A 26,548-nucleotide genomic window follows, 5' to 3' on the forward strand; every position below is an offset into this window, starting at 1 on the left:
AGTCCCAGTGCTAGCTTTCCCACTAGTGTGGTGACTCCCCTCCTGGGAGTTACTGTCCTTCTTTTCCTTGCCTGCTCTCTGGATTCCTACCTGCTCTATCCCCTGTCTTACCATGTACTTTTCCTGGGTTCCACTCTGCCTTCCCTCTGTCGCTACTGTCATTGTCCCGAACGTGACCATGTTCTCCTGTGTAAAGCAGTCTCTTTGATGCTGGCTTGCTGTTGGTCGTACAGGTCATGGTAGGGGTGGGGGGAGAGATTCTTCTCTCCCCTCCCCCCCACTCCCATGTCAGTCCATTGTAGCATTGCTGTTTTCAGTGGGCTCCTGAACGCTTTCCTTGTTGCTGTTTCTCCAGCCCGCATTCCGCGACAAACTTATCCGCCTCCGCCGGGACTGTAAAGAAATGTTCTTTGCCCTGGTATGTAACCCAAAGCTTGTCTGGGTACAGCATACCAAAACGTACGCCGTTCTTGTACAGCGTGGCCTTTGCCTTGTTGAACTCGGCCCAACGCTTGGCCAGGTACGTATGTCCTGATAAATTCTAATTTTGTGTCCTTCCCAACTGCAATTCTTGGACTGCCTGGCCCAGCGCAGGATTCTCTCCTGGTCTTGGTACCCGTGCAATTTCGCTATCACCGCCCTTCATTGGTCCCCGGCTTTGCGCTTTGAACAGCGATCGATATGCTCTGTCTATTTCTAGTGGGTTGGGAAAGGACTCCCTGCCCACCAGGTTGCCCAGCATTTGGGCCACATAGTCTGTGGGGTCCGTACCTTCGATCCCCTCCGGTAGGCCCACGATTCTGCTGTTTCGACCGGTTCTCTTGGTCCTCGACCTTTCCCTTTAGGCTGCCCTATGTCACGACCAGCCTCGCCACCTCTTTTCCAGGGCAACAATCCGGTCACTCTGGTCTGTTGCAGCCCTTTCCAGGTCTATGATCGTCGCTTCCTCGGCCTCCAGTCTCTTTCAGCTTTGTCCAGGGCTAGCTGTATGTGTGCCAGAGCTTCGGCTGCTGCATTCTTCACTGCTGCCTTCATGTCCATTTCTGTTTCTTCCCTGTGTTCCTTCAGTGCTTCTGAAAGGAATGCCAGCCAGCTATCCCCTGGTGATGGAGGGCTTTGTGTGCGGCTGGACTGCCCTTCTCGCTCCAGCGAAACTTGGGTTTCGCTGCCTCGTGCGCCGATCGGCTCGTCTGTTCGCTTTAGTTCCAGTCTCTTTCCACTTCTGGTCTCTGCTCGGCCTCTGGATTGACTTTTGCCAGGCATTATTTCCTCTTCTTTCTTTTCCCCTCTGTTCTACTAAGGTCGGGGGGATGAGTTGTTAAGTTCTTAGGCACATTTTCAGTGCAAAGTGGCTATTTTGCGGGTCCGCGGGAGAAGAGCCACCTGATGTGCGACAGCTCAGCACATCGACGTCACCGGAAATCCCCAGCCTGTTTCTTAAACCACCAACACTGCAACTTCACATGTCCACCTTTATTACAATGAAAACACTTTGCTTTTCTTACCTCTCTTCCACTATCATATGTTTCCTTTTTTCAAAATGTTTTTATTTTATTTTTTCAATTAAGAGGCAATGTAGCATGGCCAATCCACCCACCCTGCACATCTTTTGGACTGTGGGGGTGAGATCCATGCAGACACGGGGAGAATGTGCAAAGTCTACACGGACAGTGATCCAGGGCCGGGATCGAACCCGGGTCCTCGGCGCCATGAGGCAGCAGTGCTAACCATTACAACACCATGCCGCCTATATGTTTCCTTTATAACCTGAGGCAAACTCTCCTTAATATCTCCAAATAGACCTCCTTTGCCTTGACCACCTGTGAATTTCTAAATTTCCCAGTTTCTATCCTTACAGATTGAAAGTCGAATTCAACTAATTGAACTAATTCAAAATCATCTGCCATTTCCACTGCCAGTCTAGCAGTTTTAACTCTTTGCTCTTCCACATGAATTCTCACTACTGTGAGAAGTGAATCTTTAACTCTATCAGTTCTTCCAAAATAATCATTTCCCTGAGAGCGTCATACATTTTAAAGCTCTTATCTAAAGCTTCTGGCACTAGTTCATTTGCATCTCATCATAATCCCTAGATACTTCCTCTGATAGCGATGCAAACACTTCATTAACTCTTCGTACCAACTTTGTTTGAACCAACACTATTCACATGGTCTTTGGCCAATTCAATTGTTTATCCACTTTAACAAATGAGATTTTAAAAAGGCTTCCACGTCTTTCTTATCGAACCTCGGCAGTGTTTGAATATATTTAAACATATCCCTACTAAACTTTTGACTAGTAAATGTTTCTCCTTCCTCTTGACCTTCCTCAGCTCCTGCCTTTAACTCCAACATTTTCCATCGATGTTCTCTTTACAGTTCCAGTTTCCAAAGTTCAAATTCTCACTCCTTTTCCTCTGCCAATTGCCAATTTCTCTTTTTTCTTATCCCTTCCTTCCTTTGCTAATCTTTCCAGTTCCTTTTGAAAAGTCCTCTCTTTTTCCTTTTCTTATGTTTCTAATTTCTTCCGTTCCATTTCTTTCGAATTATCTTTTTCCTGCATTTCTAATTGTTTCATTTGGAATCGAATTCTAGCTAATTCTAACGATTCAGGTTGTGTTTCTGGAAATGTTAAATGCTTGTTGTTTGTATTATCTCTACCTTCCTCACCTCTTCAGATAAGATTAAATGCAGTTTTTTGGCAAACCCTAAAGTTTTGTATTTGTCTCCCTTTGTAAACCACCCTGAGTAATCTCTTCCACACCCAGGAAAATATTTACAACTGAAAGATCCATCTCCAATCACTCCCTGTTTAATCTTCAAAACCTGAAAGAAAGCAACTGACTGTCTTTAATTTCAATAATCCCAAGCCAAACAAGGAATTATACTTCCACATCCTGGAAAAAAGACCCAATTTTATTACATCCATTGCACTTCTGTAGCCATCAAGACACAGAAAGGCACAGTGTCCTCTTCCATCGGGCAGGAGATACAAGAGTCTGAGAACACACACGCTTCTTCAAAAACAGCTTCCTCCCCGCTGCTACCAGACTCCTAAACAACCCTCTTATGGACTGACCTCAATAACACTACACCCCTGTATGCTTCACCTGATGTCGGTGTTTATGTAGTTACATTGTGTGCCTTGTGTTGCCCTATTATGTATTTTCTTTTATTTCCTTCTATTTTCATGTACTTAATGATCTGTTGAGCTGCTCGCAGAAAAATACTTTTCACTGTACCTCAGTACACGTGACAATAAACAAAATCCAATCCAGTGAGATTCATCAAGAGGAAGGCCACCCTTGTGCTACTGTGTTTTATCAGATCGACAGTAAATGCTTTCAGAACTAATAATGCTGCAAGACAATAGAGACAATATTAATCCTGCCCACCGGACTGAACATGGGCTATTGGGCACTGAAAACACACAGGTTGTCAACTTAGATGATGACCATTTCCAGCTGCTTTGGAGGTAGCTGAGGTGCCCGCCTGAAGCAGGCAAGAGCCTCATACATTCACGCAATTGGCATTCTTAGTGTCTCAAGAACCAGGACTTTTTATAAAATAGCAAATTAGAGGTGTGTACACTCCCAAATAGATACTGGGGGGAGAGGGCCGCATTTCTGGGGCCTTCAGTCTCCACATACACACCTTAAAACTCAGGAGAAGGATATGAATCACATGCTGCTGTTCAAACTAGATTGCAGAACATGATAACACAAAAATAACCCTTGAAATCAGAAGGAAAAAAAGTAAATTAAACTAATTCAGTTCCCTTGTGTATTGTGCAGACTGGGTCAACACTTGGTTGCATGATGATGTGGTCACGTGGAGGGTCACGGGAATGGAGCTTGGCAGAATTTCCCGGGAACTCGGGCAGAATATGTGTGTTAATGAGAGTTTGTTTGTTTAGTTAATAAATCTTTTGTTTGTTGAAAACCCCTTGTGCAGTCGTTAATTTAATGGACCACCTAGGATTACATTGTGTCAGGGCTGGCAGTACGACATAGGGACTTCGAAGCATTGACCCACTTCTCCTCAATTATAACGCGGTGGATGATTGAGAGAGATTCAAACAGGAATAGATCATCTTTTGTGGTGCAGTTCTGTATGAAAAAAACAAAAAGGTACAAGCCTGTACTCTACTGATCTTAGCAGGTCCTTCAGGGGTCGCAAAGTTTAGATTGTTTAAATTCAATTCGGAAGAACATAAAGTGGGAATTTGGTGCAGAGGGATAAGAGGTGTTCTTTGCTTTTTTCTTTACTTTCTAACTTTTTAAATCTTCAGAGAGTGATATTGCCTGCTGCAGCATTAGACGCTACATGGGAGAGAGCTGATTGGTAAGCAATGGGTAGGTTAAGATAAGTGTTTAGTACTTCTATAGCTCTTAATTTGTAAGTGCTATATTCTGTAGTAATGAGGACCAGGAAAGAAAAGCCCTAGAATAATTAACAGTATCTGATATTAAACATCTTCCAAGGGTTTAATTTAAAGGGGTAAGTCATGGCAGGAAAACTCCAAGCCACAGTGTGCTCTTCATGCTCCACATGGGAAGCTGGGCACATTTCCAGTGTCCAGGGCCAGCATGTGTGCAGGAAATGTCTCCAGCTGCAGCTCTTGGAAGCCTGAGTTTCAGAGCTAGAGCAACGGTTGGGGACACTGTGGAGCATCTGCGAGGCAGATAGAGAGGTGGGGACACCACAGACCCAGACCCCACAGGCAGGAAGGGAATGGGTGACCAGCTGCAAAACAGATACACTGCTTTTGGATTCTGTTCAGGAGAGTGGCCTCTCAGGGGAAAGCAGTGACAGCCAATTTAATTGCATTACAGTTGGCTCTGCTGAACAGGGGTGGAGTAAATTGTGTGAATGCAATAGTTAGAGAGGATTCAATTGTATGGGGAACAGATAGGCATTTGTTTGGACACAGACAAGACACAAGGCTGGTACATTACCTTCCTGCTATTAGGGTCAAGGGTGTCTCAGAGCAGCTACAGCACATTCTTGAGGGGGAGGGATTGCAGCCAGTGGTCCTGGCACACATTGGTACAAACAACATAGGTTATAAAAAGGAATGAGGTGCAAAAGGTAGAATATAGGGAATTAGGAAGTAAGTTGAAAGTAGGACCTCAAAGGTAGTGATCTCAGGATTACTACCAGTGTCACATGTTAGTTAGAATAGAAATAGCAGGATATTTTGGATGAATATGTGGCTAGAAAGATGGTGCAAGGGGGAAGGTTTCAGATTCCTGGCACATTGGGACTGATTCTAGGGAGGTGTGAACAGTACAAACTGGACAGGTTATACCTGAGCAGGACCGGGACTGTTGTCCGAGGGCAAGTATTTGCTGGTGTGGTTGAGGAGGGTTTAAACTAGAATGGCAGAGGGTAAGAACCGAAGCAGGGTGACAAGACAAAGAGAAACAAGGGAAGCAATAGAAAGATCAGTAAAATGCAAAAATGAGAGGCAGGGTGATCAAGGGTGAGAGGCAAATAAGGCCACAGTACAAAGAAAGGTAAGGATGATTAAAAATGCCAAAAAAGCAAGCTCAAAGATGTTGTATCTTAATGCATGAAGCATTCAGAATAAGGTTGGTGATCTGATGGTGCAAGTCACGGTAAATGAATATGATCTCATAGTCTTTATGGAAACATGGTTACAAGGAGATCAAAACTGGGAACTTAACTTTCAAGGATATTTGACCTTTTGGAAGACAGGAGGGAAGGAAAAGGTGGTGGGGTAGCACAGTTAGTAAGAACTGAAATGAGGACAGTTGTAAAAAATGATCTCGAGTCTATCTTGGTTGAGGTAAGAAATAGCAAAGGAAAGAAGACATTGGTAGGAATAGTGTACAGACCCCCAAACAATAGCCATAACATAGGAAAGGATATAAATCAACAAATAATAGGAGCATGTAAATAGAATAGAGCAATAATTATGGGTGACTTTAATCTTCATGTTGATTGAGTTAATCAAGTTGGAAAGGGTAGCTACGACAATGAATTTCTGATGAGTGCATTGGGAATAGCTTCCTGGAGCAAATGTCATGGAGCTAACCAAAGAACAGGCTATCTTGGAACTGATAATGGATAATGAGACAGGTTTAATAAATGACCTCAGAGTAAAAGATTAGCGGGAAAGTCGTGATCATAACATGTTGAATTTAATATCCAATTTGAGAGTGAGAAATTTGGGTTGGAAATAACTATGTAAATAAAAAGGGTTACAATGAAATAAGGATAGAGTTAGATAAAGTGGATTGGGCAGATAGATTAGCAGGAAAGACAGTAAACAAGCAATTGCAGGCATTTAAGGAGGCAACTCATGCCTGACAGCTAAAATCTATCCTAGTGAAGAAGAAAGATTCTAAGAGAGGGATAAACTAACCATGGCCAACCAAGGAAGCTAAGGAGAGTATTAAGTTGAAAGAAAAAGCATATAAGGAGGCAAAAGTCAGCGAGAGCCTCGAAGATTGGGATAAATTCAGAATCCAGCAAAGGAGGACTAAAAAGATAATAAAAAGAGCGAAAATAAACAACGAGGGCAAACTAGTGAGAAATATAAAAACTAACAATAAGACCTTCTTTAAATATATAAACACGAAGGTGAGGTCAAAGTGAACATAGGCCCCTTAGAAAATAAATAGTTATGGGGAACAAGAAAATGACAGAAAAGTTAAACAGATGTTTTGCATCAGTCTTTATGATGGAAGATACTTCGAACATCCATTAGTATTAACGAATACGGGGGTGCGGGGGGGGGGGGGTGCGTGGGGGCATGGGGGGAAGAATTAAATACCATCATCATCACTAAAGAAATAGCATCAAACAAACTAATGGAGCTAAAGGCAGACCCTTGGTCCTAATGGCTTGCATCCTAGGATTCTAAAAGAAGTACCTACAGAGATAGTGGATGCATTTGTTGTAATTTTCCAAAAAATCTAGAATTCTGGAGAAGTACCAGAGGATTGAAAAACTGTCAATGTGACACCCCTATTCAAAAAGTGAGTAACTATAGGCTGATTAGCCCAACATCAATTGTTGGAAAAGTGCTGTAATCATTTATTAAGGAAGGAATAGCAGCACATTTGGAAAATCATAATCTAATAAAGCAGAGTGGTAGGGCCTGGTTTAGCACAGTGGTCTAAACAGCTGGCTTGTAATGCAGAACAATGGCAGCAGCACAGGTTCAATTTCCGTACCGGCCTCCCCGAACCGGCGCCGGAATGTGGCGACTAGGGACTTTTCACAGTAACTTCATTGAAGCCTACTTGTGACAATAAGCGATTATTGATTATCGAGTGAGTATGGCTTCATGAAAGGGAAATCATGTCTGACAATGCACAGCTGATGGTCACAGACCAGTTGAACGTTCATTGAGTTGCACCCCTTTCGGTTAGTGTAGAGCGGCCTGTTATCCGCCGGTGACCAAAGGGTGGCATGCATCCCGTCTATTGCCCCCTGGACCTGGGGCATCCCGGCGATGGCAGCTGCCGGGCCATCCTGGTGGGCTCCAGGTCTAAGAGGTGCAGGACAGGTCCCCACTCGGCGACTGGAAGGACCCCATCATCCAGAAGTCCAGGGCAACCGTCACCGTAACGGTCACTGGGAGGGGGTGTACTCTCCCATATCCCCACGGTGCCAGATGTGCCATCATCTGGCAGATGTGTCGCACTGTCTCTCTGCTCATTCAGAGTTTCTGACGGCATGTCTGCTCTGGCAGGTCCTCGAATGACAAACGGTGCCGGTGCACATGAGGCCTCATGCGGCGCCCCCTTGGCACCTCCTCCTCCAAGGCCTGTTGGGAGGCCAACCCTCCAGCCTGTGTAGCTGCCACCTGCCCTTCTGCAGTCTGTTCCTCTGCAGTCCATTCTGCTGCTGGTCGCTCTGCTGCTGCAGCTTCCCCCTCCTCTCCAAACGGCCCCCGCTCACGTGGCTGCAGGGCATCTCGCAGAGCTGCGACCAGGGCGGCCACCATTGCTGGCTGAACTCCAAATGCCATTGTCTACAGGGGCTGAAGTCCAACATGTTAGCATGGTGCATACTCCCATGCCCGGCCAGGTTCCATGGGCTATACGGTGGCCCCAGTTGGAACTGCGGGCTCCGCCCCCGCATGACACTCACCCACCCCCTCACTTCTGCCCTGTCGGTGACCGGCACCGTGGGGGCCCCTGGTCCTAGTGCCCATCCCTCCTGCCAGGGATACCATTGGCTGGCACTGCCCTCACTGCAGACTGCCATGGGTGGCCCTGGGTGGCCCCCCGGAGTGGAGGTCGGTTGGGTGGGATGTTTGGGGCTGGGGGGGGGTGCGCTGTGGCAAGGGTTGGGGTGCAGGGGTGGGCGCACCCATATGGCCACTCTCACTGTGTAGAACCAGGGGCCAGTTGGGTGGTCAGTGGGTGCGCAGCAAGATGGCCGCTGTAATGGCAGTCGGTGCCTGGGCACCCCGGGGAGGACTCCACAGCTGCTCGGCCTGTTCCGCTCCCTCCCCCAGCAGGGGGCCCCCACCCTGGCCAGCATGGCCAATGTCCAGGCCAGCAGCCAGCAGTCACTCCACGCCATTTCCTACCCCCTCTCTCTCTCGCTCAGCAGTTAAAATGTCAGCTTCACGATTTTTGATAGCACAAGTGAACCACGCCTTTGGGAACTTGGCCCATCAGAGGCGGTGAATCTCGGAGGACCTGGAGAATAGGGTGCCAGGCCCGCTAATGATATGCCTACTGAACTTTAACGCTGCATGATGAGTGGCGCTTTTATGCCATTTTCCTGCCGGAGCTTCCCGATTTGGCATCAAACCGGCACCTACCATGATTTTGGCGTCAGAGGTTATTCTCCTCTCAATCGTGTTTCGCGATATCGGCATCGGCAAGCTGAGAATCCCACCCAAGGTGTCTCTCGGTTTAAGAGTCATCTGGGAGGATTTGAGGAGAAATCCATAGACATTCACTTGGGTTCAGAGAGGAGTGTATCTTACCACAGTCATCGTGTGTGCTTTATGTGTTAATGAGACCATTGTAACTTAAGATACTTTGCAATCTATGTTAACTTAAAATCTGTGTGTAATTGTTAAACTAAGAGGGAGTAAAGGAATATTGTGTCATAATCCAATTTTTCCATGTTTAATATTTGTTTTGCTTGTTGTTAAAACTAATTAATGGTCCTGTGAGTCTGTTTCTTCACATTTTATTAAAAAAAAGTAAAACTTGCAGTTTTTTGAGCCAGTGTCCCATTTTGGGATCTTCCTGTCCAGTTATAACATTAACTGGGCTTGTAACAACAACACGTGCATTATGACAAACACCCACGCTCTATGCCCTCTAGCACCCTGCCAAATGGTATGCAGACCACATGAGGTTACAATCAGTTAGCAGTGGTCAATGACATGCCCTGCAGCCCAACAGTCACGTGAGGGTCTCCAATGGCGGCCAGTATGTATGCAATTACCGTCACCTGTTGCCAGTAGCCGAAGCACTGATTACTCAGATTGACCTCTGCAAGAACCAAATTGGCGTTTCCTTGTTTGTACAAACAGTTGTACACTTCTGTAAATTTGTTGTTTTGTTTGCACACTCTTTGTTGTACATAGTTATATGTATACACTGTTACATCTCACACCATTGGGGTCCAAACTAAATGGGGAGGATGAAGACCAGCTTGTCATGTGACGACGTGATGATGCGGTTACGTGGAGTGTTACAGAGGTCGAGCTTGGCAAAATTACCCTGCACCTTGGGCAGAGCAAGTGAGTTAATTAGAGTTCATATGTTTAGTTAATAAATCTCCCGTTTGTTCAAGTCCTTTGTGCAGTCGTTGATTTAACAGACCACACAGAACTATGCATTGTTCATTGAGCAGTCAACCTTTTCAGGGATGTGTCAGCTTTTCTGCCTTTTGTAGGTTTCCATGCATATTAGTGGCGTATTCAAACAATCTAACCCCAGCTTAAACATTTACAGAGGAGGAATTCTCTTACTTTGTAAATATTTACATTTTTACCTGTTGGGTGAGAGTGCTGGCGACATCTCTTTTCAGACAAACATCTTGTGAGAGAGACTAGAACTAGGGAACACAGTTTAAAGCTCAGGGATCTCCCATTTAAGACGGAGATGAGGAGAATTTATTTGCTCTCAGAGGACAGCTAGAATGTGGAATCCTCTTACCCAGTAAGTAGTGAAGGAAAGGGGCGGGATTTTCCTTTGGCCGACATGGAAATCGGAAACACGATTGGGCGGAGAATCGGTTCCGAAGCCAAAATCGCGGTAAGCACCGATTTAACGCCAAATCGCAATTCTCCATCACCTTGACAATGGCGTCAATGCATTCCGGAACGCACGCACAGTAAACACCGTTTGCATATTATTAGGGTGGGGTGCCTGACCTAATACTCCGGGGCCTCCGCGATTCTCTGCCTCTGATGAGCGAAGTTCCCGATGGCATGGTTCACATCTGCTTTTAAAAATCGTGGAACTGGTGTTGGGCCGCAGAGGTAGAGAGAGGATGTATAGAAAATGTCCAACATCTCCATAGTTCGCTGGCAGTTTTGCTGCTGGCTGGGGGGCTTCTGCCAGGGCCGGGGAGAGTAACAGGGGGTTGCCAAGAGGTGGGATGTGGAGGGGGGTGGATGGGCAAGGAACACAATTGCTGCAGCCCGCAAGGCAGCCATGCAGCTGCGCACACTGCTAACAGCCCACTGTGAACTTAGTGCCACGGGTCATACAGATCCCACCCCACGGCACCCCCCTAAGTGCCCTCTGGCCCCAGGCAATCCATCAGCTGTATGGGCGTGCTCCAGCACAACCAGTGCCATCTTGGTGGTTGGGATGGTGTGTGTGGGGATCGTAATGTGTATATGCGGCTGCAGCTTGTCAGTCTCGCGAGTGTCAATCACAGACCCGGCGAACCCTGCACCATTTTTCATTGGAATGGATTGTGCTCCACACGTGCCAGTGCTAGTCCCTCCACAGTAACGGAATCGATCCATGTGCGGCGCCAGTTTTGCTGTCGTGAAAGTCCACAAATTCTGCATTGGTGTCAACACTTAATCTCAGAAACAAGATGGTCCCGGTTTGTATTCCCAGCTTGGGTCACTGTCTGTGCGGAGTCTGCACGTTCTCCCCGTGTTTGCGTGGGTTTCCTCCGGGTGCTCCGGTTTCCTCCCGCGGTCCAAGGATGTGCAGGTTAGGTGGATTGGCCATGATAAATTGCCCTTAGTGACCAAAAAAGGTTAGGTGGGGTTAGACGAAATAGAGTGGAGGTATGGGGATAGAGTGGAGGTGTGGGCTTAGGTAGGGTGCTCTTACAAAGGGCCGGTGCAGACTCGATGGGCCGAATGGCCTCCTTCTGCACTGTAAATTCTATGAATTCTATGACGAGTCCCTCCCAGGGTCTGTGAATATGTTTAAGGTTGAGTTGAATAGATTATTGATGATTAAGGGATCGAAGGTTATAAAGGGTAAACAGGAAAGTGGAGTTGAGGCCACAATCAGATCAGCCAGGGTCTTATCAAATGACGGAACAGACCCATGGGCCAATGGCTTACTTCTATGTATGTGCAGTTCCTTACAGGGCAATGGTTTTTAACCCTTTTTGGTTAACCTATAATATATTGTGAAATTCTGTGGAACCCCCAACTCTTTCTCCCTCCTCCCATCTCAACGTATATTAACAATAAAATAAAGATGAAGACAAAGTAAAACATTGCTGAATAAGTGAATGATTATTTTCATTAAACGTAAGAACAGTATTCCTTGAGAAATTGGTCCAATTTTCGAATGACCGGAAAATTGTGTGAAACCCCTGAGGGGTGCTCAGGGAACTTCATTGAAAAACACTGCTTTACTAAAGGTGTTGTTTGCAATGTGGGGGTGACGACCCAACGTTCAAAAATTGGTCACCAAAATTGATTTTGCAGATTCCCTGATCTTTTTTTCGCTGGGTAAGTGAAATACAAATTCTTTCCGCAGTACAAAGTATGACCACATGAGGCAATAAACAGATCAACGTGCCATGTACATGCAACTGGCACCAGAGTCAGTGATTGACTTCAAGCTGACTCCGACTGAGGAGACTGAGCTGCTGCACCTGACATGCGTCAGCATATTAAAAACATGCCACAAGTCAAGGGTGGCAAGATGGAACAGTGGTTAGCACTGCTGCCTCACAGCGCCAGCGCCAAGGACTCAGGTTCAATGCTGGCCTTTGCTGACTGTCTGTGTGGATCTTGTACTTTCTCCTTGTGTCTGCGAGGGTTCTCCAATTTCCTCCCACAGTCCAATGACGTGCAGGTTAGGTGGATTGGTCATGCTAAATTGCCTCTTAGTGTCGAAGGATATGGAGATTAGGTGCGGTTACAGGGATCGGGTGAGTCAGTGGGTCTAGGTAGGGTGCCCTTTCAGAGGGTCAGTGCAGACTCGATGGGCTGAATGGCCTCCTTCTGAGCTGTAGGAATTCCGTGGTTCTATGTCTGTAAGGTTGCCACCATTCTGGAGTAGCATCTCCCTGGAGTACCCAGTGCTCAGAAAAACAAGCATTTTGTTGCTATTGCCTATCACAACCACCTACATGTGCGAGATGGGTTTTCCATTTTGACAAAGTGAAAACAAAGCAAAGGAAGCGGCTGAACTCTGAGCCTGATAGGCGCTTACCCTTTCATCCGGTGAACCTGATTGGACTGAGATCATGAGGACTAAACAGGCTGATCTGTCACATTAAGTAAGTGAATGTGGCACACAGGCATGTACAGTGAAATATACGTGACATTTCATTTTCTCATCACTCTGTCTTTTCTAAAGTTGATGGATTGCATCTCCAATTAGATTTATGGTTATTATTGGCTCGCACATGTGAACCATTTGATTAAAGTGGGTGGCCTGAAAAAAGTTTGCAAACCACTGTTCTCGAGTAACACCACTACATCTCCAGCCAGACAGGAGCCAGGCAATATAAATGCGGTTTTACCTGGCAGGAACCTGAACTGAAGTTGCAGTGACCTTGTGATCTTGTCTAGATATTGAAAATTCCTATTAATCCAAGTCTCAGTCTAAGTCTCACTGTGATAATGCAAACCAGAGGTGACACTCTGATTTTATCCTAGTCTTCTTAGATTAAAAATATTCTGAAGAAAATATTCAAAAGCTCTTTCTAAAGTAAAGATCATTTTGTAGAAATGCAGGCCTTTCATCAGTAGATGGTGCTGTGTGGGAGTTGCGAAGTAAGTCCAGTTTCCCCACATCCTTCTTGTTCATTAGAACTTTCATTGTTTGGATCAGCTGAAATAAGAGTCTAGTAGCGAGATGTCTGCTGTTCGGACGAGCAAGTGAGTTATATTGTTTGTCATTTTGTGTGGATTGGATTTATATATTATTATTCCTTTGAATGTCTTGAGCTTTCGTGTTTATAATATCTCTATTTTACATAATTTAATTTTATTATATATGTCTGGTCTCTCCTGATTCGCTGTTTTTTAAAATTGTACAGGTGTGGCAAACTGGTAAATGCTAAATGGTACAGAAAAATCATCCATTTAATTGAGCATGTTAATTTTCACGGTTGTTTATTTTAATTGTTTTTTGAAAAAGCAATCATCAGAGTGACCCATTGGAAGTAGCAATTGACCATACTGTAACAAATGTCTTCATGTTCCCACTGTCTTATCTGCATCTTTTATTATCCAGGAAAGACAATAAATTTCCCAATAAAACAAATCAACTTTCAGACGAGTCTGCAATTAGTCTCAGAAATTTTATGATGAACAAAAATCATCATGTTTCACACCAAAGCAAACAGTTGGCAACTTTATTTGTTAATTTCTGTCCTCTTCCTGTTACAACCCCCGCGGAGGTCATGGGGTGTAGACCATCCGGCTCTCCATGACCTCAACAGAGTACGAACTTCCCCGGTAATGGGGTGGGTCACCCCCTTTAACAAGGGGAGCCTGCATAGCATACAAACGGCCCGAGATCACCTGACCCCCCCCCTCCCACACCGCCGTTCCACCAGGCACAACCACCCCCCTCATGACAAGGCATACTATTTGGATGAAGAAGATAGCTCCTATCAGCAGCTACACTGCGTAGCGGCACCATGGTTGGCACCGATCAAGGTCACACTTCATGTAAACGGGTACTGAATACAGATGGAACTGGATACCAGAGCAGCGGTCTCAGTTGATGAGCCATCGAATGTTCGGCAAAATCCAGGTGGGCATCCAGATGTTGGCTCTACGGGACACCAACGCCCAACTGGCGATGTATACGGGGGAGCCATTGGTAATTGCAGGTACCTCAGTAGTTCCGGTCACATATGGACTTCAATCGACAAATCTATTGTTGGTGGTGGCATGTGGGAGGCAGACGAAGTTTGCTGGGCCGCAGACTAGTTGCAGTAGCTCCGCTTGGATTGGCAGCGTGTCTGCTGTGTGTGCCCGCATGGACCAGCAGGGGTCTTGCAAAATTCCCCAATGTTTTTCAGTAGGGCCTGGGCACCATAAAAGGGGTAATGCCCAGGGTTAGTGTTGATCCGTTGGTGCAACAATCCATTTTTTATGCTGGACCAGTCCCGTACACACTGAGGTTGAAAGTGGATATAGAACTGGATCGTTTGGAACGCTTGGGCATTTTACACCCTGTACATTTCTCTGACTGGGCAGCCCCAATTGTACCCGTGATGAAGTCTGATGGCTCTGTACACCTTTGCGGCGACAGCAAGATGACGGTTAACTGTGTCTCTCGTCTGGACCGTTACCTGGTTCCACGCATTGAGGATTTATACTCTAAACTCAATAGTAGTCGCACCTTTACGAAATTAGACATGAGCCACCCACATCTCCAGCTGGTTTTGAATCCTGCCTCCCAACGGTTTGTGCCGATCCATACGCACTGAGGGCTATATGAATATACCTGGTTGCCTTTTGGGTCTCCTCGGCATATGCTATCTCCCAGCGGGTAATGGCGAACATCCTGCAGGGAGTCGCAGTCTACCTGGTCGACATGTTGTTTACAGGCTCCTCTGACCAGGAGCATCTACAGAACCTGGCTGAAGTTCAAAGGTATTTTGAGGAGGCTGTCGTTTATCTACGCTGGGAGAAATATGTGTTCCATATGGCATATTTAGGATACCGTGTGGACCATCAAGATTTGCACCCCATCCAGGACTAGGCAGGCCCCTGTGGCGGAGGGTCCAATGGAACTTTGTTCTTTCTTGGGACTTGTAAACTACTACGGGAAATTCATCCCCAACCTGACGACCATATTAGCCCCATTCCATCAACTGGTGAAAAATGGCCAGCTGTGGGAATGGGCTCAACCTCAATGGGCGGCATTTTCTGAGGTAAAAGACGGCTCTCATCATCCAAATTGTTGACCCATTTGGACCCAGCCAAACCATTCATACTGACGTGCCACGCGTCTCCTTATGGGGTTGGGCTATCTTCACCCACCGCATGGATGACTGGTCGGAGCGACCCATTGTGTTCGCCTTCAGGAGGCTTGCCGATGCAGAATGAACCTATGCATAGATCGAGAAAATGGCCATCATTTCTGGAGTGAAGAAGTTCCACCTGTTTGTCTATGGACTTGCGTTACAATGTTCACAGGACACAAGCCTTTGTTATGTCTGTTCAGAGAGAACCGGATGATCCTTCTTGACGTCTGCTCAGATCCGGCATTGGACCCTGCTACTGGCCGCATGGAGTATGTACTAGAACACCGTTCAGGGGTGAAGATTCCTCATGCAGATGCTTTGAGCTGCACGGTAGCACAAGTGGTTAGCTCTGTGGCTTCACAGCGCCAGGGCCCAGGTTCGATTCCCTACTGGGTCACTGTGTGGGGAGTCTGCACGTTCTCCCCGTGTCTGCGTGGGTTTCCTCCGGGTGCTCCGGTTTCCTCCCACAGTCCAAAGACGTGCCGGTTAGATGGATTGGCCATGATAAATTGCCCTTAGTGACCAAAAAGGTTAGGAGGGGTTATTGGGTTACGGGGATAGGTATATGCCTCCAGACCCTGCTAAGATAATACCCTAATGCCTTCTCCTGGTGAAGGGAATGAGGGGCAACTCGTGCCAGTCTGCCGCTGCAGACGACACTCCAGACTTGGAGGGGCGCAGGCGCGGAGATCACGGGGTGTGGACCATCCGGTTCTGGTCCAAATGAGCTTCCCTGGTAACAGGGTGGGACTTCCCCTAGGGGAGCCCAAGTAGTAAAAACCCCGACCTGAGTGTAAGTCGAGTAAGAGACCCTTCGGGGAGTAGAAAGAGTTAGTGTCGGTGTCAATAAACCAATATTTTTGCATTCTACCCTTCGTTCCATGTATGTTCACTGTGCGGAATCTACACTTTCCCTCTGGGGATGTCTTTGTGCTTGTGAATCTGTGAGCATCAGAGCGTTTTCAGCAGTAATATTAAAGGTTTTAAGGATAATTGGATTATTTCTGTAATTGTAATAAGAAATATACTCATGAGGGAAATAATTCATTATAAACAAATAGTTTATAACATTGGCATGTGTAAATACTAAGATTTAAAACACTTTTTTTCAAACCATGAAGATTTATGGATAATTATCTTAGCAACCAGTTCAGTGGTTGATTCTGATTTAATTTCACCTGTATATTTAATTGTTTAAATAAATGCATTTGGACTGTTTTGCAAATGTTAGAGCTAAAAGGATATTCACTTTTAACACACTGCATCCTGGGATGTGGTTATTGCTCTATTTTTGTAATCAATTCCAACCTGATCCTGACTACACATAGCAGGCATAAACACCAGGATCGGTAGATAATGAACAAAGTTCGGAACAAAGGACAAGTTAGGCAAGAGGACTGACTCTAATCCTTATTCCTCTGTTGATGTAACCCAGGCTGAAGTCAGCTACCATAAATGTAAATGTCGCCATAGTCTGATGATCATAGACTTCTCTCCCCTTTGAGGGGGAGAGCTGACTGGTGATGATTTAAGCTGAGGGTAACCATACCTCAGGCAAGGGTCAAGGTTGAGAAGGCGGGGCCTTCATGAATAACCTCAGCAGGTACGGGAATTGAACCCGTGCTCTTGGTGTCGCTCCGCATCACGAACCAGCCGTCCAGCCAACTGAGCAGCTAGCACAACACCAATCATTGAACAAACATTGGACTTTCCTGCTTTTTATGATTTGGTTTTACATTAGGTTTATTAATTGTGCTATGTGGATGTAATATAGTCAGTTGTTATCGTTTTTACAGTTAACCTTTATGAAGGGGAGGAGACAATCACCTGGAGAAAACAAGTCTCCAGTGTAGAATGCCCCTGAAGTGGTCTCTATTGCAGAAAGGAGGGTAAAGGGTTCAGATATTGAATTACATTCTTGAACTTCAAAACAAATTGACACTCATGAACTTTAGTATTTTGTTAATGTTAATGGTTAACGGTGCACAAATGATTTCCAGCCACTAGTCTCTCATTAACCCTGAGCTAACTAATTTTTACAAAGCAATTATACAATGAAGTCTCACAATTACTCGAACTGCTTACTTATATTCTGAATGATAATGATTGTCGAATTAGTTAAAAGAGAGGAAATACACTCTAGCACCAGAATACAACAAGGAGTGATTAATATTTTTCTGAAATTTGTGTGATCCTGGGTGGGATTCTCCCATTCGGTGGCAGAGTGTCCACACCGTCGGAAACACCGTCACGTTTCACGACAGCGAGAACAGGCCGCTGGGAGTACCGATTCTGGCTCCTACAGGGGCCCAGCGCGGCGCTGGAGTGGTTTACGCCGCATGCACGGTGGCCTCCCTCAACGCAGCTGCCCCGACGCAACATGGCGCAGGAGTTCCGGGGCTGGCGCGGAAGAATGTCGGCCCGGGCAGCAAGAGGCCAGCCCGCCAATTGGTGGGTCCCGACCAGCGCTGCGCCAAACGCGCCGCCGCCAATGGCACCGATTCTCCGCTCCGCGGTCGGGGTGGCGTGGCCTGGTTGCAGGGATTCTCTGGCCCGGCTCCGGGCTGCGAGAATCCCGCCCATAGGCTGTGATTTTCCCAAAAGGGAACAAAGTCCCCTAGTGAGAGCATTTAGCTGCGTATTTCTCAGTGCCGAGATTTACATGGCTATTCAAAGCGACTCACTTCGAATACGGGGCCTAAACGAGTAACAGGCGGCCGAGGCCGCCCATAGCCCCATTTTGTACAATGGGAATCTGTGCTTTTTGCCATTTTGGGCGGGATTCTCCTTGCAACATCTCGTGAGATTGCGTTGAATCTCACGAGGCAGTGCGAGCTGGGTGAAACCTGGGAGCAGGGTCTCCCGGCTCTCTCTGGCCACGCTGTGCCATCGCAAGCTGCTTTTCCAGTGCAGCACGGCTGGAAGATTGTGCCCATGAAGTCCCATTGTGGTGGTATGGAATGCTTCAGTCCTGATGTAGAAAATAGGCCCTTTGAGACTACTCCACCATGCAACTTGATTATGCCTGATCCTCGATCTAAACACCACACTCCCACTCACTCCCCATACCCCTTAACACCTTCAGAGTCCAGAAATCTATCTATTTCCTTCTTAAATATATTCAGCGACATGGCCCCATAGCCTTTTGCGGTAGAAAATTCCACAGGGTCACTACCCTGAAAAGGTTCCCCCTCAACTCAGTTCTAAATGGCCTACCCCAATATCTGAAATTGTGACCCCCTGTTCTAGACCCCTCCAGCCAGAGGGAAAAACATCCCTGCATCCAGTTTATCCAGCCCTGGCAGAATTTTATACTATTCAATTAGATCCCCTCTCATTTTTTTTAAGTTCCAGTGAATACAAGCCTAGTTGACTAGTCTCGCCTCATACGATAATCTTGCTATCCCAAGAATCAGTTTGGTGAACATTCGATGCACTCCCTCTGTGGCAAGTACATCCTTTCTTGGGTAAAGAGACCCGAATCTGTACACAATACTCTAGGTGTGGTCTTACCAATGCCCCGTACCGCTGCAGTAAGGCATCCTTCCTCCTGTTCTCACTCTTTTCCAGTAAAAGGCCAACAGACCATTTGCCTTCCTAACTATTTGCTGTACCTGCATGCTTACTTTCAGTGTTACGTGGGGTTACTGGGCAGCACGGTAGCACAGTGGTTAGAACTGTTGCTTCACAGCTCCAGGGCCCCAGGTTTGATTCCCGGCTTGGGTCACTGTCTGTGCAGAGTCTGCACTTTCTCCCAGTGGCTGCGTGGGATTCCTCCGGGTGGTCCGGTTTCCTCCCACCAGTCCCAAAGGTCGTGCTTGGTAGGTGAATTACACATTCTGAATGCTTCCAACTGATCAAGTTGGCGAAGTTCTGAAGGACATATCTACCGGACTAGACCTGTGAAAGGTGAGGAAACCAACAAGAAGGAAAAACCTACCAGAGCTTGTCCTGATCAATTTCCCTGTTGCAGATCCATCTGTCCGTGTGCACATTTCCTTTTTTGTCTGTTCTTAGTTTATGCTATGTCCCGAGAATTGTTGGTTAGAATGATTAAATCCTCGCTTGTTTGTGGCAGCTGGAAATGGTTCGGGTCGGGTCCTGCCATTGTTGGCTCAGTTGCTTTTGAGCAGGCTCCAGCCCCAATGTGCGGTGTTCAACGACAAATGATGGCTGCCTACAAAAGTGCAGGTCGTCAAGGCCTGATCCCAAGAATTTCAGGGTGTTTTTATGGAGGCAATGGAGGAGCAGGAGTGGGTTTTTACAATCGAGAAAGAGAGAGCACTGTCCCTGGCGGGAGCCCGCCATATGGTTGAGTTCCTCCTGCGTGGCCTGTCGTCCATCCAAATGGAGTCGGGAGAGATGGAATCGGGAGAGAGACGGGGTGTAACAGGAGCGAGACGGGGGTAACAGGAGAGAAGTGCTTCTGAGCCCAGTCTCGAGCCCCCCCCCCCCCCCCCTGTCAGCCTGAGCCGAGGTTGTTGATCACCTAGGTTCTGATGTGACGGTATGGTGGAAGTAATGGGGCGTAATTCTCCGAAATGGAGACACAGTCCCGACGCCTGAGTGAAAACCGGAGTGTTTCACTCCGGCGTCGGATGGCATTCCCAGCCCCCTATCCACCCGCCCCCGGGGGGCTAGGAGCAGCGTCGCGTATTTTACACACGCTGCGTCAATGACGCGGCCGGCGTCGCGTAAATGATGTCACTCACGCATGCGCGGTTGCTGTCCTCCCCGAGGCTGCCCTGCAAGAAGATGGCAGATGGGTCTTGCGGGGCGGCGGAGGAATGGAGGTCCTCTTTTGAGAGGCCAGCCCGCCGATCGGTGGGCACCGACCGCAGGCCAGACCCCATCGGAGGACTCCCTCGGTGCAGGAACCCCCCCCCCCCACAGGCCGCCCCTCCCCCCCCCCCAGAATTTCTGCTCAGTTCCTGCCGGCAACGACCAGGTGTGGATGGCGCCGGCAGGAACCTGTCTTGTTGGGGCGGCAGCTCGGCCCATCCGGGCCGGAGAATCGCCGCTCGCCTTTTGCAACCGGCGAGCGGCGATTCTCCGAGCGGCCAGGTGTGATTCTCCCGGTGCTGGTTTGGGGGGGGGTGGGAGAATTGCGTGCGGGTGTTGGGGCAGCGTGGTGGGACTCGCGCAGCGCCCCGCCGATTCTCACACCCGACGTGGGGGGGAGAATTCCACCCACGGTGTCTTGTGCTTCGATCGTTGTAGTCCGTGAGAGATCCTGAAGAGTGCTCATTGAGATCCTGATCCTGCCTCATCCTTGATTTTGGCTTTCTTTGTACGCCAGTGAAGAAGTAGAAGTCTTTATCCTGAGGACTGCCTTGCATTTCTGCATCTCGGCCATTATCCTGGACTTGGCTCCCTATTGATCATGTTATTGTCAGCTTGCTATTGTCAATTTTTTCCAATTACAGGGAAGTGAATGATGTGGGTGGGACGGCCCGTGATGCACGATCAATTACACAAAGACGAGAGTAGGATGTAATCGAGGCTTTATTATACTGAGATGTGTGGCCTCCTACAGCAGCTGACGAAATGGCTGTGTACTGGATGCACACCTATTTATACTCCGCCTACTGGGCGGAACCAGCAGGCAGGGATCTACCCCCGTACCTGTAGTACAGGGGCCTTACCGTAAAGCACCTATATCAACATCCTATATATACATCAGTGGTGACAACCATATTCACCCCCTGTTTAAAAAATGAGTCCGGCGGGGATGGTGGAGAACTATATACAGAAAGTTGTGTTTTAAAAGTACAGATAATATTACAAATTCAGGCGGTCCGGTGCCTTGATCTGTCGTCTAGAGCGTCGCAGTGCTGGTGGCGACTCCGGCGGCGGCGGCTTGGTCTTCAGTGACTTCGGGAGCGTGTCGAAATCCTCTTCATCCCCGGGTTTGAGCAAGGGGAGGACGGATTGTTCCGGAGTGGGTGCTGCGGTGGCGTGTGCCGGGGGAGGGGTGGGTGGTGCCGGGGCATGGGGGGAGGTGTGGAACCAGTTGGTGCCAGGTCCCTGAGGGAGACTGTGTCTTGGCGGCCGTCGGGGTACGCTACGTAGGCGTACTGCGGGTTGGCGTGAAGTAGCTGTACGCTCTCAACCAATGGGCCCGCCTTGTGGAGTCGGACGTGTCTGCGGAGGAGTAAGGGTCCAGGAGCTGCCATCCACGTTGGGAGCGAAACTCCAGAGGTGGACTTCCTAGGGAAGGCAAAGAGACGTTCATGGGGGGTTTCATTAGTCGCGGTGCACAGGAGCGACTGAATGGAGTGAAGTGCGTCGGGGAGGACCTCCTGCCAGCGGGAGTCCGGGAGATTTCTGGACCGTAGGGCCAGCTTGACGGCCCTCCAGACCATCCCATTCTCCCGCTCCACCTGCCCGTTTCCCCTGGGGTTGTAGCTGGTCGTCCTGCTCGAGGCAATGCCCCTGTTGAGCAGGTACTGGCGCAGCTCATCGCTCATGAATGAGGATCCCCGGTCGCTGTGGACGTAGGCAGGAAAGCCGAACAGAGCGAGATAGTGTTGAGGGCTTTGATGACGGTGGCAGACGTCATGTCGAGGCATGGGATGGCGAAGGGGAATCGGGAATACTCGTCGACCACACTGAGAAAGTACGTGTTGCGGTCGGTGGAGGGGAGGGGCCCTTTGAAGTCCACGCTGAGGCGTTCAAAGGGGTGGGAGGCCTTCAGCAGGCGCGCACGGTCTGACCGGTAGAGGTGCGGTTTACACTCCGTGTAGACCTGGCAGTCTCTGGTGATCGCCCTGACTTCCTCTATGGAGTAGGGCAGATTGCGGGCCTTGATGAAATGGTAATAACGTCTGACCCCTGGGTGACAGAGGTTGTCGTGCAGGGTCCGGAGTCGGTCCACTTGTGCGCTGGCACATGTACCTCGGGAAAGGGCATCGGGGGGCTCGTTGAGCTTACCAGGGCGATACAAAATCTCGTAATTGTAGGTGGAGAGCTCGATTCTCCACCTCAAGATCTTATCATTTTTGATCTTGCCCCGCTGTGTGTTATTAAACATGAAGGCAACCGACCATTGGTCTGTGAGGAGAGTGAATCTCCTGCCGGCCAGGTAATGCCTCCAATGCCGCACAGCTTCAACGATGGCTTGGGCCTCTTTTTCGATGGAGGAGTGCCGAATTTCGGAGGCATGGAGGGTGCGGGAAAAGAATGCCACGGGCCTGCCTGCCTGGTTGAGGGTGGCGGCCAGAGCAATGTCTGATGCATCGCTCTCGACTTGGCAAGAGAACGTCTCGTCGACCGCGTGCATCGCGGCCTTGGCGATGTCGGCTTTGATACGGTTAAAGGCCTGGTGAGCCTCGGCCGTCAGAGGAAAAATAGTGGATTGAATGAGTGGGCAGGCCTTGTCCGCATAGTTTGGGACCCACTGGGCGTAATACGAAAAGAACCCCAGGCAACGTTTGAGGGCCTTAGGGCAGTGGGGGAGGAGGAGTTCCATGAGGGTGCGCATGCGATCGGGGTCAGGCTCCAGAACTCCGTTCTGGACCACACAGCCGAGGAGGGCTAAGCGGTTTGTGCTGAACACTCACTTCTCCTTGTTATGCGTGAGGTTGAGGAGAGTGGCGGTGTGGAGAAATTTGGCAAGGTTGGCATCATGGTCCTGCTGATCGTGGCCGCAGATGGTGACTTTGTCCAGGTATGGGAAAGTGGCCCGCAGCCCGTACTGGTCAACCATTCTGTCCATCTCCCGTTGGAAGACCGAGACCCCGTTGGTAACGCCAAAGGGAACCCTAACAAAGTGGTAAAGGCGGCCGTCTGCCTCGAATGCAGCGTATGGGCAGTCCACTTTGTGGATGGGGAGATGGTGGTAGGCAGATTTTGGGTCTACTGTCGAGAAGACCTGGTAGTGTGCAATCTGATTGACCATATCAGATCTGCGTGGGAGTGGGTACGCGTCGAGCTGCATGTACCGATTGATGGTCTGACTGTAGTCAATGACCATCCTGTTTTTCTCCCCAGTTTTGACCACTACCACTTGGGCTCTCCAGGGGCTGTTGCTGGCTTCGATGATGCCTTCCCGAAGCAGCCGCTGGACTTCAGACCTGATGAAGGTCCTGTCCTGGGCGCTGTACCATCTGCTCCTGGTGGCGATGGGTTTGCAATCCGGGGTTAGGTTTGCAAAAAGGGAAGGTGGGTCGACCTTGAGGGACGCGAGGCCGCACACAGTAAGGGGTGGTAGTGGCCCGTCGAATTTCAGGATTAGTCTCTGGAGGTTGCACTGGAAGTGCAGGCCGAGTAGCAAGGCAGCGCAGAGGTTGGGGAGGACGTAAAGGCGGAAGCCGCTGAACTCCACGCCCTGCACAGTGAGAGTGGCGATGCAGTACCCCTGGATCGCCACGGAGTGGGACCCAGAGGCCAGGGCGATTCTCTGGTTAGCGGGGTGTACTGCGAGGGAGCAGTGGCTTACCGTATCGGAGTGAATGACGCTCTCTGCTCCCATAGTCCAGCAGGAAGGAGATCTCGTGCCCGTTGACCTTCACTTTAGTTGAAGCAGTCGCGAGGTTGTGTGGTCGAGACTGGTCAATCGTGACCAAGGCGAGACATGGCTGGTCGTTGGTGGTTGCAGGCGATGAGCGGCCGGATGAAGTGCCCGACGGGCATCGGTCCTGAGTCGGGTAAGATGGTGGCGCCCGCGGGCTGCACATGTCGTGGGGGAAGCAAGATGTCGGCGCCCTTTGGTCCTGGAAGGAACAAGATGGCGGCGCCCACGGGCTGCTCATGTTGTGAGTCGGGCAAGATGGCGGCATCTACTGGCCGCACGTGGTCCTAGAGGGGAAGATGGTGGCGCCCACTGGCTGCAAGTGGGGGGTGCCGGAACAATAGCGGCGATTGAGCGGGCCTGGCACACTGCAGCAAAATGTCCCTTCTTGCCACAGGCCTTGCAGAGGGCGCTCCGCGCCGTGCAGCGCTGTTGGGGGTGTTTTGATTGCCCACACAAGTAGCATTTGGGCCACCCGGGGTTGGTTGGCTGCCGCGCGTCACAGGCGTGGGATTGGCTGAGGGCGGTCGCTGATGGGATCCACGATGGGGCGGCCGTCTTCAGAGTCCACGATGCACGGGGGGGTGGGCCGCACGGTCAGGGCCATAGGCCTAAATGTTGCGTGATGCGACCGTAAGTGAAAGCGCTAGTTGTTTGGTCGCTGCGAGGTCAAGCGTGGCCCCCTCTAAGAGGCACTGGCGGATGTAGTCAGACCCTATGCCCGTAACAAATGCGTCTCTCATTAGCAAATTTGAGTGTTCCGTGGCCGAAACGGCCTGACAGTCACAGTCTCTAACTAGGGGGAGCAGGGCGCGCCAGAAATTTTCCACCGACTCACCGGGAAGTTGACGCCGCTGAGCGTAGTTTTCCTTTAGTCGCACCATGGCCTCTGCGTAGGTCGGAGGGTCCTGGACAAGTGGAAAGACGTTGGCGCTCAGCCGCGTGTAAAGGATCTGGAGCTTCTGTGCTTCTGGAATTGGGTCTGGCGCAGACCCGATGGCTAGCCTGTTTTGAAGCGTACAATGTTCAAAATCCTTTTTGGCGTTGTCTGCTTGCGGATGCAGCTGTAGGCGATCCGGCTTGATGTGGAGGTCCATCTTCTGAAAAACTGTGTAATAAATTTATTACACTGAGATGTGTGGCCTCCTACAGCAGCTGATGAAATGGCTGCTGTACTGGGAGCACACATATTTATACTCCGTCTACTGGGCGGAACCAGCAGGCAGGGATCTACCCCCGTACCTGTAGTACAGGGGCCTTACCGTAAAGCACCTATATCAACATCCTATATATACAATATATACATCAGTGGTGACTACCACAGCCTGTATCGTTGATTATCCTGATTTAACAAGTTCCTATCACGTTAAACCGAATGTTGATTTGTGCACAGTCTTTATTCTTACCCTAAATGTATTCGAGCTATATATTGCCTGATGATCCTTGTGGTGGAGGAATGTAAGTGCTTTTTGATGGCTGTTGAAGTACTACTCATCCCATCTCTTTCTGGATGCTGATCACTTTTTGTTTTGAATTCAGATTTCTAGTGGTTACAGATATCCTCTAAAATTCAAGTTGTACAATTGTAGTTCAGGCAGCTAAAGACTATATTGTTCTCTGTATTATTACAGAATGGCAGCAACGGAGAAGCAGATCCTCTGTGTTGGGCTAGTCTGTTTGGACATTATTAATGTGGTCGAAAAATTTCCAGTTGAAGATACAGACACACGGTAAATAATATCATCAATGAGTTCAAAGTTTTTAACCTTTAGCAATTTTATTAGAATCAATTAACTAATTTTAAAAATTCTGATTTTTACTGCTTTTCATCGGAACTTTGTCATATTTGCTATCGCATGAAGTTTCCCGGAATGTGGCAAGGTTTTGTTTTCTTCAGTCACCCCTTTCAATTGAACTGGGATTACCCTCTTGTTTTCTATCTAGTGGATTGGCATAAATGAAAAAGAAAAATATATTTACATTTATATGGTGCCTTTCATGACCTGAGAATGTCCCGAAATGCAACAGAACTCATGAAATACTTTTGTAATATAGTATACGTGGCAACCAATTTTCACATTGCAGGGTCCCAAAAATAATGTGTTATTGACCAGATAACCTGTATTGCTGATATTGGCTATGTATGAATGTTGGCCAGTATACGGGGAACCTCTCTGCTCTTTTTTTAAAAAGAAAAGTGCCATGGGACCTAGTTTAGCAACTTATCTGAAAGGCACCTTTGACACTACAGCTAGTACTCAGTTCTGACTCAGCGTATCTAATTGGGGCTAGAATCCATTGAGTGCAAAAATGCCATAAACCTATCAAAAATAAAACTGGAAAAAATGATTTTGAAACTACATAACCAAATTTCACTTCTTAACTTTTTAGATGTTTGTCTCAGAGGTGGCAGAGGGGCGGGAATGCCTCCAATACATGTACAGTTCTGTCAATACTTGGTGCTCCCTGTGGATTCATGGGCTCCTTGGCACCTGGACGTGTTTCAGAGTAAGTTCGAATCATTGGGCGTGATTTAATGGAAAGAAAACTCCTGTTTTGGGCGTGTTTAATGGGGTGTTTCTCGGCGCATGCAGCACCGAGAGCGACGGCGCTA

At 48.4% G+C, this 26,548-nt stretch overlaps 1 protein-coding gene across 8 annotated transcripts in view; it reads left to right on the plus strand.

Moving 5' to 3' along the window:
- The first annotated feature begins 10,086 nt into the window (after window positions 1–10,086).
- The window catches only part of khk (ketohexokinase), an 83,032-nt gene continuing 66,570 nt past the window's right edge, over window positions 10,087–26,548 (plus strand). For 2 of the 8 annotated variants that reach the window (XM_072476383.1, XM_072476380.1), the window contains exons 1-3: window positions 10,105–10,261; window positions 25,566–25,664; window positions 26,326–26,442. In XM_072476383.1, the coding sequence (XP_072332484.1) occupies window positions 25,625–25,664; window positions 26,326–26,442 (157 nt within the window). In that variant the 5' untranslated portion in view covers window positions 10,105–10,261; window positions 25,566–25,624. Of the gene's footprint in view, window positions 10,262–13,096; window positions 13,318–25,565; window positions 25,665–26,325; window positions 26,443–26,548 lie in introns of those variants that run through there. The other 6 variants (XM_072476379.1, XM_072476385.1, XM_072476378.1 and 3 more) reach the window with 6 other exon arrangements.

Source organism: Scyliorhinus torazame, chromosome 15, assembly GCF_047496885.1.
Source record: "Scyliorhinus torazame isolate Kashiwa2021f chromosome 15, sScyTor2.1, whole genome shotgun sequence".
NCBI lineage: Eukaryota > Metazoa > Chordata > Chondrichthyes > Carcharhiniformes > Scyliorhinidae > Scyliorhinus > Scyliorhinus torazame.